Source organism: Nannospalax galili, unplaced genomic scaffold, assembly GCF_000622305.1.
Source record: "Nannospalax galili isolate Female #2095 unplaced genomic scaffold, S.galili_v1.0 scaffold505, whole genome shotgun sequence".
In the NCBI taxonomy this organism is placed as follows: domain Eukaryota; kingdom Metazoa; phylum Chordata; class Mammalia; order Rodentia; family Spalacidae; genus Nannospalax; species Nannospalax galili.
The window spans coordinates 79,814-97,751 of NW_008352327.1; the positions used below are offsets into that span (position 1 = coordinate 79,814).

The following is a 17,938-nucleotide window of genomic DNA, read 5'->3' on the forward strand; positions in this document are numbered from 1 at the left end:
ATTATTATTCTTCAGAAATGAACTTCAAACAATAGTCATAATTCAGAAAATTATTCATACCTTAGCTTTTTTTTTTGGCATTCTCAAACTGTGTTTCAAGACTCAGAAACTTACTATTTCACGCAAGACTTTCAAAAGGAAGTGACAGTGCAGATTCTGGGTTTTGCCACACATGCTTCACGACAGCAGGCATTGTGCAAGCAAAGAGATCTAAAGTTCAGCCCTACAGTATCTGCTACATAAAATGATCCTATTTTTAAAGTCAGACGAGAAGCCAAGCATGGTAACGCACAGCTGTAATCCCAACAACCAGTAAGGCTGAAGAGGAGAATGGAAAATTCAAAGTTAGCCTGGGAAGGGTAGCAAGCCTGTTAGTCATTCACCTCTGAAAGTAAGATAGTTTTTATACACTTATACTGGGCCCAAACTCATAAAAAATGAAAACTGTTTTCCTAATCTCCCACTTTTCTTTCTCTTGGCCAAAATGAAATCTTCCATCTTAGAACCCGTATGTATGTTTAAAATATGTATTAATGTTTATAGATATAGTTCCCTGAAATCAAAAGACAAGCAGCAGGGGGAAAAAAAGGGTAGGGGGGGCAGAAGCATTACAGCAAGTTCACCAACCAACACCTTTGATCCCAGGACTCAGGAGGCAGAAGCCGAGGGATCTCTGTGATATACAGGCCAGCCTGGTCTACACAGCAAGTTCCAGGCCAGGTAGAGCTACAGGGAGACCCTGTCTCAACAACAAGGGGGGGAGAAGGGAGGGAGGGAGGGAAGAAAGGCAGGACGGTGGGAGGGACAGTGGGAGGGACAGAGGGAGAGACAGGGAGGGAAGTGAATCTGTAAGATTAAGAGCTGGTGGTACAGTTCAATGAATAGTGCAATGCAAGCTTACCATGCCCAAGGTCCTAATTTTAATCCTAGTGTCAAAAAAAATTAATAATGTTGATAAACTTCTAAGCAAAGTGATGAAGATGAAACTAGGAGTGGTGGTGCATATCTTTGATCCAAAAACTAGGGAGGCAGAGACAGTAGGATCTCTGTGAGTTCCTGGCCAGCCTGGTCTACATAGTAAATTCCAGACCAGCCAGGGCTACAAAGTGAGACCCTGTCTCAAAAAAACAACAAAAAAAGACAGAAAAAAGAAAAGAAAAGAAAAGAAAAGAAAAAAAGATGAAAGCATACAATTATGGATATTGGGAACAAGAAAAATGAAATCAAGATTCTATAAATGCTCAAAGAACATGAGTAATTATATGCCAACAAAGTAACAACTTAGAAAAGACAAATTTCTTGAAGGACAAAAAATAACAAAGTTAATTAACTGAAAAATAAACAGTCTGGTTGGGCATGGCAGCCCATGCCTTTGATCCCAGCACTTGGGAGGCAAGAGGCAGGCAGATCTCTGTGAGTTCAAGGCCAGCCTGGTCCACCTAGTAAGTTCCAGGCCAGCTGGGGCTGCAGGGAGACCCTGTCTCAAAAAGACCAGAAGGAAAAAAAAAAAAAAACAGTCTGGCAAAAAAAGATGTATCCATAAAGAAAATGAACTTATAGTTTAAACTTTCCATTTTCTATTAGTTTAAAACTAATTCACGACTTCATTTTCTACACTCTCCCAAGCACTTAAGACTAATCCTACATGAACAAAGATGCAAAAATTTCTTAAAATACAAGGTAATTGGGCTGTCAAGATGACTCAGTAGGTCAGAGTGCTTACAAGCAAGCCTGACCACCAAAGTTGGATCCCCAGAACTCAAATGGTGAAAGGAGAGAGCCAACTCCAGCAAGCTGTCCTCTGACCTCCACATGTGTACCATGGCATGTGCACTCACCTACACATCCACACAAATAAATATGTAAAGAAAGAAACAATGTGAAAAGAGGTGATAAGACCCAACAATGTATCAAAGGTATAATATATGAAAAACTAATGCATTTTACTAGAGCAATGCTAAATTGATTTAATATCCAAAAACTGATCAATGTAGCTTATCAACAACAGAGTTTGAAAGTTCTTATAGCTGTATACTGTCACCTACACTTGAAATTCAGCTTAAGTGAACAAACGTAGTATCTCATGGTTTAAGCTAATACTTCCCCTAGCTATGTGAAACATCTTGCAACTGTTTATTGGTCACTATCACAAACCTTTTATTACTTCAGCCTCCCAAGTACTGAAATTATAAGTGAGTGGCACCATGCCCAGCTTCTTCTGCAAAATTCTTATTTGTACCGTCACTGTCATTTTTCTGTCTTTGTGTATGGGTGGGTGTAATATGTGTATGTATGTGTGTGCACATGGGCACATATGTACATATTCATGTAGATGCATGTGTGTACACAGGTGTGGAGGCCAGGGGTCAAGATCAGATATTTGCCTCAATGACTCTTCTACTTAGTTTTTAGACAATTCTCACTGACCTAGGAGCTCACCCATTAAGCTAAACTGGCTGGCTAACAAACCCCAGGATACTAGTGTCTCTGCTTCCCAGTGCTTGGATTACAGGTACATGCCACCATGCCTGATTTTTCATAAGGCTGCTGGGCATCCAAACTAGGTCCTCATGCTTACAAGGCAAGCACTTCAACTGAGCCACCTCTCCATCCCCCAAAAGACAAATTTCTTATGCTAATAGTTCTGTAATTTCTTTGAAGGAGAATATTAGGATGACACTAATTTTAAACCACCTGCCACATGCTACCTACATTGTATGGCTACAAGACAGGCAATTACAGTTATCATTAAAAACATCACACATTGAGTTACCTTTCCAAAATGACTGAGACAATGCTTTAGCTTTTGTATTTTTTTCAGATTTTCTAGTATGCCTATATATAATGAGATACTTTAGTGAGTAAACTCAAATATAAACTCATATATTTCATATATACCTACACTTCATACACATAGCCTCAAAGTAAACTTTTTTTCCATCTTTTTGAGACAGGGTCTTCCTGTAGCCCCAGCTGGCCTGGGACTCACTAAGTAGACCAGGCTGGCGTTGAACTCACAGAGATCCGCCTGCCTCCACTTCTGGAGCGCTGGGATTAAAGGCGTGTGCCACCGAGCCACCACAGTAGCTGAAAGTAATTTTTTGACAATTTTAAAAATAAACTTGTAGCCAGATGCCTATATCCCAGCACTCAGGAGGCTGAGGATGGAGGATTGTGAATTTGAGGTAAACTGGGTCACAGCACAAGAGCCGGTCTCAAAAATAAAGAATTAATTCATCTGTTGATAGGCACCTTAGGATGATCACATATCTTGAATATTGTAAATAGTGCAGCAATAAACACTGATGTGCAAGTATCTCTTTACTGTGTTTAGATGGATCTCAAAGCAGAGAACAGAATAGTTGCTACCAAAGCCTTGGAAGAATGTAGGAAAAATGTAGGTTAGGGGATGGTTAATAAGTATCGAGGTATAACTTTATAGAAATAATGGTTTCTGATGTCCCACAGCACAGCAGAATAACTATGGCTCACAATTAAATATTTCAAAATAGCTAGTAAAGAGGATTTTGTGTGTTACTACACACATATCATAAGTGATAGCTAGCCTAATCATTCTCATCCCATCATTCCATACAGTACACATGGACTTAAATGTCACACTGTACCCCATAAACATGGCATACAAAGATGCCATGAAGTGAGCAATTTCCTCTGCCATGAGGCAACTCAATATAAAAATATACTTAAAAACAAGTATTCCAACAAACTTACCTATTGTTTATCTGAAAAATTACTAACAAAAAAGTGCACCTGAAAACAGTGCCCACAAGTGTAATCTTTTTATATGTCAAAACAAGAAATGTTTATTACCAAAATAACAAGTCATACTTTGAAACATTCACTATATCAACGAATATAATCTTCATTCTTTTCTAATCACCCTAATATGAAGTCAGTGTGCTAAAGAAGATGAGTGGTTTAAAACCCATCTTAGAACATACTAGGTGAGTTACTAGGGTTAGCTACATGGATTAAAGAAAGGCCGTGGCTTTCCCCACAGTTAACTCCAAGGTTCTTATACCCAAGGTTTGCTTTAGTTCCCCAAAGGTTTTTGCCCTATTCCCCATGTACTTTCATAGCTTTCTTAATATGGAACCAGGTTCCCATATGTCATTTAATCTAGCCCAGTTGGTCAATCCAGTTGTAGTGTTTAACATCCAAGTTCTAACTGGAGTGAAAAATGGTGATTTTCCTAGAATCCAGAATCTGAACCCTATAAAAATGATGGAGTAGTTAACTAACTTGATAGGAGGCAAAATCTACTCTCTACTAGAAACTGAAATGTCACATGCTGTATTGTCCAGTGTGCTTTGAATCTAAGTCCTATGATTTAGATTTTAAATCCCCACCCCCCAAAGCCCGTGTCTTAAAGGCCTGGTTGGCTACCACACTAATGCAAAGTAGTGAAATCTTTAAGAGGTAAAGCCTAATAGAAGCAAGATCACTGGGGGTAAATTCTTTGAAGGGGATCCTTGGATTCATTCATATTCATTCATATTCTCTCTCTCCCCTCTCTCCTGCTGCTGCTGCTGCTGCTTTGTTAATCCTATGTACCTGGCAGCCATACAATGAGCAGCTTCTCTACCACATATTCTCCATCAAAGACAAAGCCAGGTGACTTGGACTAATACTTCAGACTTGCACCAAAGTAGTCTTCCTCCTTCTAAAATGATTTACCACCAAGCCTGTAATCCCAGCTACTAGGGAAGCCAAGACAGAAAGACTGCCAAGTTCAAAACCTGCCTAAACTACAGAGTAAGTTCAAGGCCACCTTGGCCAACTTAGTAAGACGGGTCTCAAAATACAAAGCAAAAAGAGAGCTGGAACAAGGCATGGTGGTGCATGCTTTTAATCCCAGCACTCGAGAGGCAGAAGCAGGTGGATGATCTCTGTGAGACTGAGGCCAGTCTGGTCAAGTTCCAGGTAAGCTGGGGCTACAAGAAAAAAAAAGAGGACTGGGGTTGTAGCTCAGTGGTACAGTGTTTGCTCAGCAGGCATAAATAAGGTCCTGGGTGTAGTCCCTAGTACCACAACAACAAATAATGAGATGATTTGTATAGTGACAGAAAGCTAACTCACTCACTAAGTCATGGATGTATAACCTGGGCTCAATGAATCAGATAAAGGGCGTCTGACTTGACATGAGGAGTCAGTACCACAAAGAAGCACAATGGTGAGAGATTCCTCTTAATGGCAGAACAGGAGCATTAGCACCCACTTGCCAGACGCAGTCATGACAATACTATCAAAGGCATGACCACATACCAAATATCAGAATTACAAGTTGATGTATCTAGAACTCAAGGAATGTTGTAGCCATGTCCGAGCCAGACCCCTTCTTATGGCAGGTTTTCTGATTGTGGCTTTAGTACCAAAGTCTCAAAACCTGGATCCCCAGCCTTTGAAGAATTCTGTGAGCCAACCAATGTTCTTTGAGTGCACTGTTATTCTGCTTAAATCCACAACAGACGTCTATGCCATACAGCTAAAATTCCAACTGACACACTGCTCTTATAGTCACTTGCCTCCTGAATATTCCTCTGGCTTTATGTCTTTTAATGTATACCTTTTATTCTATACCCTAAACCTCTGGTTGTAATTCAAGTCCACCATCCTAGACAATTAAACTGCCCCATCTCAATCATATAGTGACAATTAAACTCTCCCTATCTCTTCATTCCATTTAGAATTTAATTCTTCCCTAATTCTTCATGAAAGCTTTAGCTTCCCAATTAAGTAGTAAGTTCCTTGAAAACTGAAGTAGCATCTTAATGTCTTGGTTATGTCCCATGTTCTTTGATATGACATTGCAGGGATCTTTTACATGTTTCCTGATTGGCTGACTAGATTCTAATCTTTTAATTTTTCTCATTTTTTTTCAGAGGTAAACCATACAAACTTAGTACATAACAGACATTAGTTAAAAGACTATTGCTTTAACACATTCAGAACTTTACACATTCAAAATTTACTTTGTTTAGCAAACTCTAAAACAGATATATATTCAAAGGAAAAAAATTCTTAACAATGAAAAAACATTTATAAATGAGGCATTGGTATATTGACTATGCTCAGCACTTGGGAGGTGGAGGCAGAAAGATTAAGAGTTCAAGATCATCCTTAGCTACATAGCAAGTTCCATACCAGCTTGGACTACATGAGACCCTATCTCAAAAAAAAAAAAAAAAAAAAAAAGCATACTTAAATCAGCATGCAAGATATTACTTTGTAAAATTAATAGCCACAATTGGAGCACTTATCCTGTGCCAAGTATCCTACTCAGTGTTATATATGAAGAATTCTCATTAAATCTTTAACTGTCCTAAGAAGTAAACTCCACTGTTAGCCTACATTTCACTTTTGTTTGGTTGGTTGGTTTTGTTTGGTTTAGCAGTCTGGGAATTGAATGTTCTCAGCTCTGGACTCCTTTCACAAAGGAGGAAAACTAAAGCTCAGAGACTCTCCAGGGTGACACGTCTGGCAAGCAGCAGAGCCATGTTCCGACTCAGTCCAATAAGTGCAGGCCTCTGCCATCAGTGCTCAACCACCTCTGAGATTTGATAGTAGCTCCACTCTCCCCTCCTGGATCCTGTTAACATCTGAGATTGCATTTCCCACAATACATTATTCTCTTGTAGGCCTTTCTGCCTTAAATACTTGCTGTTCCCTCAGGCTAGAATGCACTACTCTTTTTCATCCAGCCTACAAAACAGACTCACTTTTTAAACAGCAGTTTAAAAACAACTTCCTCTGTAAGCCTTCATTCCTCCCACATTTTCTGCTCCCCATTCATGGAGGAAGTAATACATCACTTTCTTAGCTCCCTGGAAACAATGATTCACAGATACTTCTATTGGTGGATGGATCTGTATTGTAATTCTTTTTTATAAGTCTATCTACAAAGCACTATACTGTACTATAAGCATTAGACACATGCACACACAAACAGACATAAACACATACATACATATATAAATAAATCTTTTCTAAAATGTCTTTTAATAAACTTCAACTCTGGTTTTTGCTGGGGGTTTTTTGTTTGTTTGTTTGTTTGTTTGTTTTTGTCTTTTTGAAACAGGGTCTCCCTGTAGCCCCAGCTGTCCTAGAACTCATTATGTAGACCAGGCTGGCCTTGAACTCACAGAGATCCGCCTGCCTCTGCCTCCCAAGTGCTAGGACTGTAGCCCCAGCTGTCCTGGAACTCACTATGTAGACCAGGCTGGCCTTGAACTCACAGAGATCCGCCTGCCTCTGCCTCCTGAGTGCTGGGATTAAAGGCACAAGCCACCACATCCAGCTCAACTCTGCTTTAAAAAAAAAAAAGTCTTGAAGGTGCATGCCTTTAGCCCCTGCACTCTGGAGGCAAAAGCAGTCAAGAGATGACTAAGTAAAGCCCTTAACTTGTAAGCACTAGAGCCTGAGTTCAGTCCCTGCAACGCTAGACATGGTGGTGTGCACTCGTGATCCAGCGCTAGGGAAGCAGAGACAGAAGATTCTTGGGGCTTACTGGTCAGGCAGTCTAGCCATTTTGGTAAACTTCAGGCCAGTGAATGACCTGTCTCAAAGAAGGTGGACAGTGTTTCTGAGGATGCCAAGATAGTTGATCTCTGGCCTCCATACACATACACATCATACATCGTTTTTTTTAAGTTTACTAACATATATATATGAACAAATGCATTAAAAATTATACATCAAACTGGTAACAGTCTTCTAAAGTAGAGGATGACAAGAGGTACCTATATGAAGGCTGATTTTCTTTTACTCCACATGCTTCCCTATTGCTTACCACTTTTTTTTTTTTTTAAATGTGTATGAGTGTATTGCCTGCATGTATGTGAGTGTACCCGTGTCGTGCAATGCCACAGAGGTCAGAAGAGGGCTTTGGATTCCCCTGGAACTGGAGTTAAGGACGGTTCGTAGCCGCCGTGTGGGTGCTGGGAATCAAACCCGGGTCCTCTGAAAGAGCAGTCAGTGCTCTTAACTGCTGAGCCAGCCCCTGCTTACCACTTTTATGAGAGCCAGGCATGGTGGTGCATGCCTTTGATCCCAGCATTCCAGAGGCAGAGGCAGGCTCATCTCTGAGGGTTCAAGGCCAGCCTGGTCTGATCTACATAGTGAGTTCCAGGCTAGCTGGGGCTACAGGGAGACCCTGTCTCAAAAAGACCAAAAAAAAAACTTTTATGAGAATGAATGCCTATTGTTTGGATAACTAAGGAAAAATGTGAACATCCATATTGAAAATTCTTTTCTGGGGCTGGAGAGATGGCTCAGCTGTTACGAACATGGACTGTTCTTGCAGGAGACCTGGCTTCGAATCCCAGCACCCACATGGCTGCTAACAACTGTCCATAAGTCCAGTCCCACCTCTTCTGACCTCTGCGGGCATTGCACGACATGGGTGCACTAACCTACATGCAGGCAATATACTCATATACATGAAATAAAAATAATAAATAAAAATTTTTTTTAAAAAGTTTAAAAAAGAAAGATTGCTTTAGGCCGGGCTTGGTGGTGCACACCTTTAGTCCCAGCACTAGGGAGGCAGAGGCAGGCGGATTTCTGTGAGTTCGAGGCCAGCCTGGTCTACATAGTGAGTTCCAGGACAGCTGGGGCTACAGGGAGACCCTGCCTCAAAAAGACAAAAAAAAAAAAAGATTGCTTTTAAAAAAAGAGAAAATTCTGCTTGGCTCAGCTAGACAAGTAGTTACAAATGCAAATAAAACTAAAATTCTGAAAAGTATTAAGAACATAAACTTTTAGTGTTTAAACTTGAAATCTATCACAAACTGTTTAACAAAGAATACAACACTAATCACCAGAACTCTTGTGTCACCATAGAGTTTACTTTTTAATCTATTAACGTGTGCATGTGCATGTGGCGGGGGGTGCACTGTGAATTAAAAACTTGGGCCCTATACTCTACCACCAAACTAAGTGTTTAACACTCCCCACCCTCCATGCAGCCCAGGATAGCCTTAACTTGATATCTTCTTATCTCTCAACCAACTAACTCTTCTCTTTAAATTATAGAAATTGCCAGGCATGGTGAATGCCTTTATTACCGGCACTCAGGAGGCAGAGGCAGGTGGATTTCTGTGAGTTCAAGGCCAGCCTGGTCTACATAGTGAGTTCCATGACAGCTGGGGCTAAAGGGAGACCCTTTCCCAAAAAAACAAAAAAAAAAAAAAAAAAAAAAAAAAAAAATGTACTTGAGCAAAGGAGCCCAGTGAGGAAGAAGGGAGAAAGGGGGAGGGCAGCAGAGGGGATGAGTATCAGCAAAGTACAATGATACATATGCATGAAAATATAATGAAATCCATTATTTTGTATACTAAAACAAATTTAAATAAAACGTAAAATTTTATTTTTTTAATATCTTTATTTATTCTTTTTATTTTATCTGTATGAGTGCATTGCCTACAAGTATGTAAGTGCACCCAAGTCGCACAATGCCTATGGAGGTCAGAAGAGGGATTCGGATCCCCTAGAACTGAAGTTACAGATGGTTGTTAGCCACCATATGGGTGTTGGGAACTGAACCTGTGTCCTCTGCAAGAGCAACTAGCACTCTTAACCACTGAGCCATCTCTCCAGTTCTAAAAATTAATTTTAAAAAAGATTTTACAGCCGGGCGTGGTGGTGCACGCCTTTAATCCCAGCACTCGGGAGGCAGAGGCAGGTGGATCTCTGTGAGTTCAAGGCCAGCCTGGTCTACATAGTGAGTTCCAGGACAGCTGGGGCTATAGGGAGACCCTGTCTCAAAAAAGACCAAAAAAAAAAAAAAAAAAAAGATTTTACTAGATGGGCCTAGAGGGTATTTTCAGTGGTAGAGAACTTGCCTACAATGGCCTAGGAAGCCCTAGGTTCCATTCCCAGCACTGCACTAAAAAGGGTTTCCAAGGCTGTTTGTTCATTCATTTTGTATATGCATCGAAATCCCAAGTTGCCTGAATACAAACCTAAGAAAAAGATATCTCACTATTAGGAGTAGCAGAGGTAAGTTTAGAAAAATATTAGCTGACTTTTTTTTTTTAATTATTTTTATTTTATGTGTATGCGTGTATTGCCTGCATGTAGGTAAGTACACCCATGTCATGCAGTGCCCTCAGAGGTCAGAAGAGGCTGCCAGATCCCCTGGAACTGGAATTATAGACAGTTGTTAGCTGCCATGTGGGTGCTGGGGTTCGAACCAGGGTCTTCTACAAGAACAACCAGTGTTCTTAACCGCTGAGCCATCTCTCCAGCCCCAAGAAAAATATTAGCTGACTCTTAATGATTATTTGGGGGCTGGAGAGATGGCTCAGCAGTTAAGAGCACTGACTGCTCTTGCAGAGGACCCGGGTTCGATTCCCAGTACCCATATAGTGGCTACAAACCGTCCTTAAGTCCAGTTCCAGGGGAATCTGAAACCCTCTTCTGACCTCCATGGCATTGCACGACACGGGTGCACTCACATACATGCAGGCAATACACTCATACACATAAAAATAATAAAATATTTTTTAAAATGATCATTTGGATTCTGTTGTTGAAAATTTGTACTGTCACAAGCATTTTAGTTATACATCACAAAACAAAAGCTTAAGTTATTATTGAAGATAGCAAAAGATATAGTTTTATAACAATTGTTAAGTCCATTAGGTAGTTCAGGGGGGTAAAATAACCTAGATTCTGCCCAGCATGGTAGCACATGCCTTTAGTCCCAGTACTTGGAAATCAGAGACAAGCAGATTTCTGAGAGGTAGAGGCCAGCCTAGTCTACATAAGTTCCAGGCCAGATGGAGCTACAGGGAGACCCTATCTCAAAAAAAAAAAAAAAAAAAACTAGAATCTAGTTCAAACCCCTCCAAATACTACTAGAGAACCTTGTGCAAATAATCACTATACATAAAAACTCTTTTTTGGTAAAAGAATGCCAGATGGCAGCTATTGTACTTACCTCCTAAAAGTGTTACACAGATAAAGTAAGTAAGCACTTTGAATATTAAAAAGAAAAAAAAAACTCATCAAAGAAAGGGTTATTTTATATAAGAATGGATACATATGTACTGGTTCAAAACTAATATCATCAAATACAAAATTAGGTAGAACCCCAAAATATTTAGCAAAATATCTTGCACACTGCAAGTGCTTGTTATGATATGTACGAAGAGTACGTATCAGTCACTGAGTCCATGACTTCAAACTAAAAACTAATGTGAATGATCTTCTGCCCTCTGACCCTCCAAGGGTTTGAGGAAATACAGACTGCCGCATTGTTCACATTTCTCTCATTCAAACATTTATATAGTGCCTATCCTTTGTTCTCAAGAGCTCACATCTGGCAGAGCAAGAGAACATTTGCACTGCACTTATCTTGTTGTCTGCATCCCATAATGAAGTTACTACAAAGTTCTATAGGGTACTGGAGAAAGCAGCAATTAGCTCTTCAGATACTGGGAGTCAGGGAGTTTCTCAGTGGAACTAAGCCTCAGGGATAAAGGGGAAAGGTCATTTTTGGAAGACAAAAAGGCAAAAAAGCACTTGTTCTAGAAAGGAACAGTGAGCACTCATATTAGCTGGCACACCAAGTTTGAGATGAAGGAAAAATAGTGATGAAAGACAAAGCTGAGGGTTGGAGAAGTGTTCAGCAATTAAGAGCACTGATTGCTCTTGGAGAAGACTCGGGTTCAATTCCCAGCACCCACATGGCAGCTAACAACTGTCCACGGCTCCAGTTCCAGGAGATTCAACACCCTCTTCTCTCTTCCACTCCATGGCACTGCATGACAGCATTTGCATGATACAGTGCACTTACACACATGCAGGCAGTACACTCATATACATAAAATTAAAAAAATAGTAAAATTTTTAAAATTATTAGAAAGATAAAGCTGGAAAAAAGAAATGAAAGACAGATTTTAAAACCAAAAACCAAGGGAGCTACAATCTAGATTTTGAGTGTAGAGTGTTTATAACATCAGAAAGAGACATATGCATCCTAAGAGAGGAAAGTGTTCTTAGAATAAATGCCACCCCTTTCCTTCCCCCTTTTCTTTGGCTGGGAATAGAACCCAGGGCCTCGTGAATACTAGGCAAAAATTCTATCACTGAGCTGCACCCCAGCCAACCATATTTTTTGATTCAAGTATAAAGCAACCACCATTAAGAAGCAATCTTACATTCATGCATAGTGGTACACACCTTTAATCTCAGCACTTGGGAAGCAGAGGCAGGGAGATCTCTGTGAAATCCAGGCCAGCCTGGTCTATGTAGCAAGTTCCAGGCCAGCTGGTTAAAAGCACTGGCTTCTCTTTCAGAGGACCCAGGTCTGTTTCTCAGCATCCACATGGTAGCTAACAACCATCCATAACTCCAGTTCTAGAAGACCTGATGCCTTGTTCTGGCCTCGGCAGACACTGCACGCACATGGTGCCCTTACATACATCATACACATAAAATAAAAATAATTTTTTTAAATAACCAATCTCATGCCAAGTATGATAGTGTATGTTTGTAGTCTCAGCACTAAGGAAGTGAAGCTAGATTGGACTAGATAGCAAGCTTTGGGCCAGCCAGACCTTAGCTTGGTAATCAAGGCACTCTACAACTTACGATCACATTACTTACAAAATTAACCAACAGCTCCTGTATACAAAATAGTAGGAAATAGACAAATAAGAAAGCCTTTCTTCTCCATGATCTAATAATTAAGTACAATAACAAGGCCCAAACAAAAATCAACAGCACACAGCATAGATGTTGTTCACTCATAGATGCCACTCTCTAAAAGGACGTTCCAGTTTCCTTGGCAATGGAAGATACCAAGCTTACTCAAATTTTCCTGCTTTTGTTTCTTTTATTCCACCCATACTCCCTCAAAACCAAAACAAAAAAATCCTTTTTTCTAGATTTTTTTCAACATTTTTATTTATTATTATTGTGTGTGCGTGTATGGACACACACATGGCATGGTAAGCATCAGTTCCCTCCAATCAAGTGAGTCTTGGGGATCAAACGCAGGTCATCAGACTTGGCAAACAGCACCATTATCAACTGAGCCATCTTGCTGGTCCAAGAAATTTTTCTTAACTTGTATCTATCCATTCCGATTTTAAAGTCTAGTTCAAATAGCATCACTCTCTTGTGATTTAAACATATATAACAATTTCTACTCTCAACTATTTTCAAGGTATATAATCACCTTCTCTATTCAATATTTGAGCTTCCAGAAAGAATAACCACTTCTTACCTGTTCTTGTCTTTTCCTTCCTCCTAAGTACAATGCCCTCCACTAAAATAGATCATGACAGAACAAGTAGTCAAATTTATGCACCGAGTTTAAACAAAAAGCAAAACTGACAGTAGGCAACTGCTACTACTAAGTAAATTCCAACAAGACTAGAAGACTACTGTGGCAAGCACTGGGCTATCAACAAGTCCCCAAAGTACCAAATCAAATAAAGCCATCCAAATAATAGATCCACTCAAGGTCCCTTCTGTGCAACCACCATATTACCAGATTACTTGCACAGTGTCACTTCTGAGTCAATTGAAGAATAAATAATCATTCTATTATCTGCTGTCAAATTTGAAGAGTCTAGACTCCACAAAGTGAAGGACGATACATGGAAAGTAGGCAGCATAATTGCTAACACCCCTACAATGACTGGAAGACCATTAAATGCCACTTTGTGGCAAATCTGCCACTCACCCTCCATGAATTTAGTATTAAAACGTGTTACTTAGGTATTTTTGTTAATACCCACACCTCAATCCCAACTCTGAGTATATCTTTCCTTTGCTTAATAAACTCCAAGTTTTCTTCAAAAGCAAACAAGAAAGTTCCACCTAGATTTCCACTTGCCTACACTTTGCCCATTTTCTCTCAGCTGCACATCTATTATTGAATAATCAGAGCTGCAATTAGCTAGGAATGGTGGCTCTACCTATAATCCCAACACTTGAAGGCTTAAGTAGGACTATCTTCAGTTTGAGGCCAGCCTGGGTTACAGAGTGAGATAAGACCCTGTCTCAAAATTTGTAGCATGTTTTAAGTACTTAATATTTCTTCTAGCTTTCAACAGACTCCAACAATGGCCAATACAGAGTATGTCACCAACAAAGTCAACCAAAGGGCATAGTACTCCAATTTCCTACCTCCCAGGCAAAATGCCTATTGGGACAAAGTTATCAACTTCATTAGCTTCTATTTTTAAAATTATTTCTATATCTGCCATCATATTAAATAATTTCAAAACCTGGGATATAGCTCAGTTGGTAGAGTGCTATCTTAGCAGGCACAGAATCCCAGGTTCAATCCTCTGTACTCATAAACTAGATGTAGTGATTCACACCTATAATCCCACTACTATGGCTACAAAACAAAGTTTGAAACTAGCTTGGCCTACATGAGACAGTCTCAGAAAGGAAAGAAGGGAGGGAGGGAGAGGAGGGAGGGAAGGAAAGAAGACGAGAAGAATGGAGGGAGGGAAGGAGAGAGGGAGAGAGGGAGGGAGGGAGGAGGGAAGGAAGGAAAAGTGCTGATACTGGGGCGTGGGAAACAGAACCTAGGCATTTTAATGGGAACATGGGAAAATAAGAAAGGAGATAATTAAGTAAAACACCCATCATACAAAAACAGCAATTCATGTAGTTTTTATGTTACATAAATCTTATAAGTCTTTTTACCTGCTAAATTCTGATTAATTTAAAAGGAAGAAAGAAAAAAAGAAATTTCTATTACCTCCCTTAAGATTGTACAGCACAACAGCAAATTACAAAGCATTGTTTTTGGTTCACTCGTCCCCCCAAACACCCTCTCTGCTAAGTACTGAGCCTTTAATAAGAGTCAAGTACAGAGTACTAAGTGATTTGCATAATTATCTCAATCTTCAAACAGTTAAGGGGGTCAGTGAATATGCATCCAAGGTAAAACATGAGCTTAGTGTGCACAAAGCCCTCAGTTTCTTCCCCAGTGCCAAAAAAATAAAAATAAGAGAATTTAAATTGGGTGATGTTATCCACAGATATGAAAACTGAGGCTTAGAAATGCTTCAAAAACAAATTTTCCTGAAATGATATCTATAAGAGAATACTTGTATTTTGAATACCAGAATATTCTAGAAATATATTATTAGGTTTGAGCCCATTACAACAGAACCCTCTAAACTACAAATTTCACATATAAAGCAATCGATTCTTTGTTATCTCTCAGTGTCTAACACAGAATACCTGTTCAACAAAAACCTGTATGTCTAAACCAAATCTTACAAGTTAATTCCTAAAATAAATTGACCACAGGGCAAGACCTAACAGGTTGTTTAAACTAGATTAGGTGATATAATAGTCAATAATCACACCACCTATAAAACATAACCCCAAATCCCAAATGTTATTTTAACTAATAAACAAAAAGAAAAATGAGTAAAAAATGATAGAAATAAACCAAGTTTACCCTTCAAAGAACTCTCCTGCCTAGTGAGTGCCAGAATTACAGGTGTATGCTGCAAGGTATCCTTTGAGTAGTGAATCAAAGAAAGTGCAGGTACAGAGCAGGCATGGTAAGCAACCTGTTATCTCATTAGGCTAACTAGACCTAACTGTTGCCTAGTTTTTATAAAAATGTAAAAACTGGATGTATTAAGACTCTAGTAGTTAACTGCTATTGGAACTCAACAAAGACAAACTCTATAAATGTTCATTCTAACACAGGTAATCTATGAAGTTTTGAGGCACCCAAACAGCTTTCAGAGAGCAAAAGGAGTCTTGTTCCACAGGTAAAAGAGCATCTGGTGTTCCGCAGAAAAAAAATTAACATACTTTTCAGTTCCCATCCTACACACAGGTTATACTATTATGCAAGCACATTAACACTTGGTAATCTTTTCCTTTTTTCTAAAAAAAAAAAGGTAATTTTAATTTATTCAATAATTTTTTAATTCAGTAGCTGCATAAGTATTGCTCTTTTCCTCTTCAGGCTCAAATTTCTTACATTTCAAAACACTATCCTGAAGGCAAATTCTTCTTTTAAAAAAAGACTTAATTATGTCACTCAGAAAGAGGGGGCAAAAAGTCAGGAAACAAAACTGGAGCTATTCCTATTAGTCTTACATAACTTATTTTAAGTCGGAATTAATTCAATTGTTCAACCTTACTTAGTTTTAGGCACAAGGATGAGCTCCTTTAGTGCACTCTCCAAACACCAAATTTTTTTAAAATTAGAAGGTGTTTGCTTACTCTTTTGATTTCTTAAAATATAAGCACATATGCAAAACAGTGCCAATATAAACATGCAAAAACAGTTTAAAAATAAAAAGCAGGGCTGGAGCTGGACATGGTGGAGTACACCTTTAACCCCAGCACTCGGGAGGCAGAAGCAAGCAGGTCTTTCTGAGTCCAAGGCCAGGCTGGTCTATAACAAATAAGATCCAGGCCAGCTAGAGGGCTACATAGTGAAATTGTCTTTAAAAGAAAAAAAAAAAAAAAGAGGAGTAATGAATCCTTACTTTAACTAATGCTATAACTGACAATACTGATATAATTTTAGAAAAGTTATTGTTTTGCACATCACCTTGTAAGTGCACATTATCTACAAAAAAAGGTGATTTCAAAAGCAATAGATACATGTTTATCCAAGTATAAACAAAACTCTGAAAATGTAGTTCGCTATTCCTACTTCATTAAACTGCCTTTAATAATTACAATTATTTTATCTAGGGCAAATATCTATCAAACCTTACAAAAACATTAAGCTTGCACAGCAGTTATCCTATCAGAAAGGAAGGCCCTGGAAATGAAATTCAGCTAAAAGCTATGTGTTAACTACATTTCAGCACTGGGCCACTTGAGCCCCAGTGTAACAGTGGCCACAGATTCCAGGCAACTGCTCTGGGAACTGCTGCTTGCTTAATCAAGCACTGAACTACAGATTCACCTTTGAAAAAGACTGAAAGCCAGGTCAAGTTTCACTCTCTAAGTTTTCCTAAACGAATTAGGGTTTGGGATTTCACTGGGAATGACCAAGTTATCAAGAAGCCATCGCCCTACTGAGGCATTTAATGAGAATACCTTCTCTGTTTGCCCGTCAACCACTTCGATTAAATTTCCACTAGAATCAGGCCTACAAAAAGCTGATTCCACTGCCTTGCTGAAAAGCGTCCACTGGGAGCAAACCCTGGGATTCTGCACGCAGGGTCCTCTCAGAGAGGGCAAGGGGAAAGAAAAGTAAAGGCTGTAAGACATGGTAGTGACATTACCTTGCTCGTCTTGTGATCAAACCAGACGAGGGCATGGTTCCTTGACAGCACTTTGCAGTCAAAGGTGGCATTATTCTGCGCTGGTCGACAGCGTGCCACCGAGCGGCCGATCTTGATGGGCTCGTCCAGGTAGACATGACGCTCCTGAAACGGGTGCGAGTTCGGGCGGCAAGTGAAGATGGCCAAGGCTGACGGCATCGAGGACAGACTGGGGGTGTCTCTCCTACCAGACAATGAGGAGCTCCCCCAGGTTCGGAATGCTCTTCACAAGCCTATGCCCCTAGCCCCCCAAAATGTTCAAATTAAAACAAACTGCACATGGTCGAAGCATAACCCATGAACATCAACACCTCTTCGCTTGGGTAGGAAGCCAGGCCAGCGCAAGCTCCATCACCTCCTCCAAAACACGGCGGCTCCCCGACCAAGCACAGTCCCCAGCCAGCAGCTTTCAGTCCATCTTCCCTGGGAAGAAAAGGCTCAAACATTGGGCAGCTTCGGCCAAGAAAAATCCCGGAAGACAGTTTGGGGACTGGGGGGATCCAAGCCAAAGACACACACACCGATTCTCAGGTTTTGTCTGCGATCCCGACCGCTTCTCCCCTTGGGCGGCGGCAACCTTGCAGCACTGCAGCATCCAGAGGGCCGGCTGGGAGCAGCCACGAAGGTCCGGGCGCCGC

The 17,938-nt window shown here is 40.1% G+C and overlaps 1 protein-coding gene across 1 annotated transcript in view; it reads right to left on the bottom strand.

Moving 5' to 3' along the window:
• The window catches only part of Slmap (sarcolemma associated protein), a gene marked incomplete at its 3' end in the record, with an annotated part of 92,077 nt that extends 74,446 nt beyond the window's left edge, over positions 1-17,631 (bottom strand). Inside the window, exon 1 of the mRNA XM_008849301.2 lies at positions 17,262-17,631. Within this exon, the coding sequence (XP_008847523.1) occupies positions 17,262-17,459 (198 nt within the window). The remainder of the gene's footprint in view (positions 1-17,261) is intronic.
• Between the last annotated feature and the right edge of the window lie 307 nt (positions 17,632-17,938).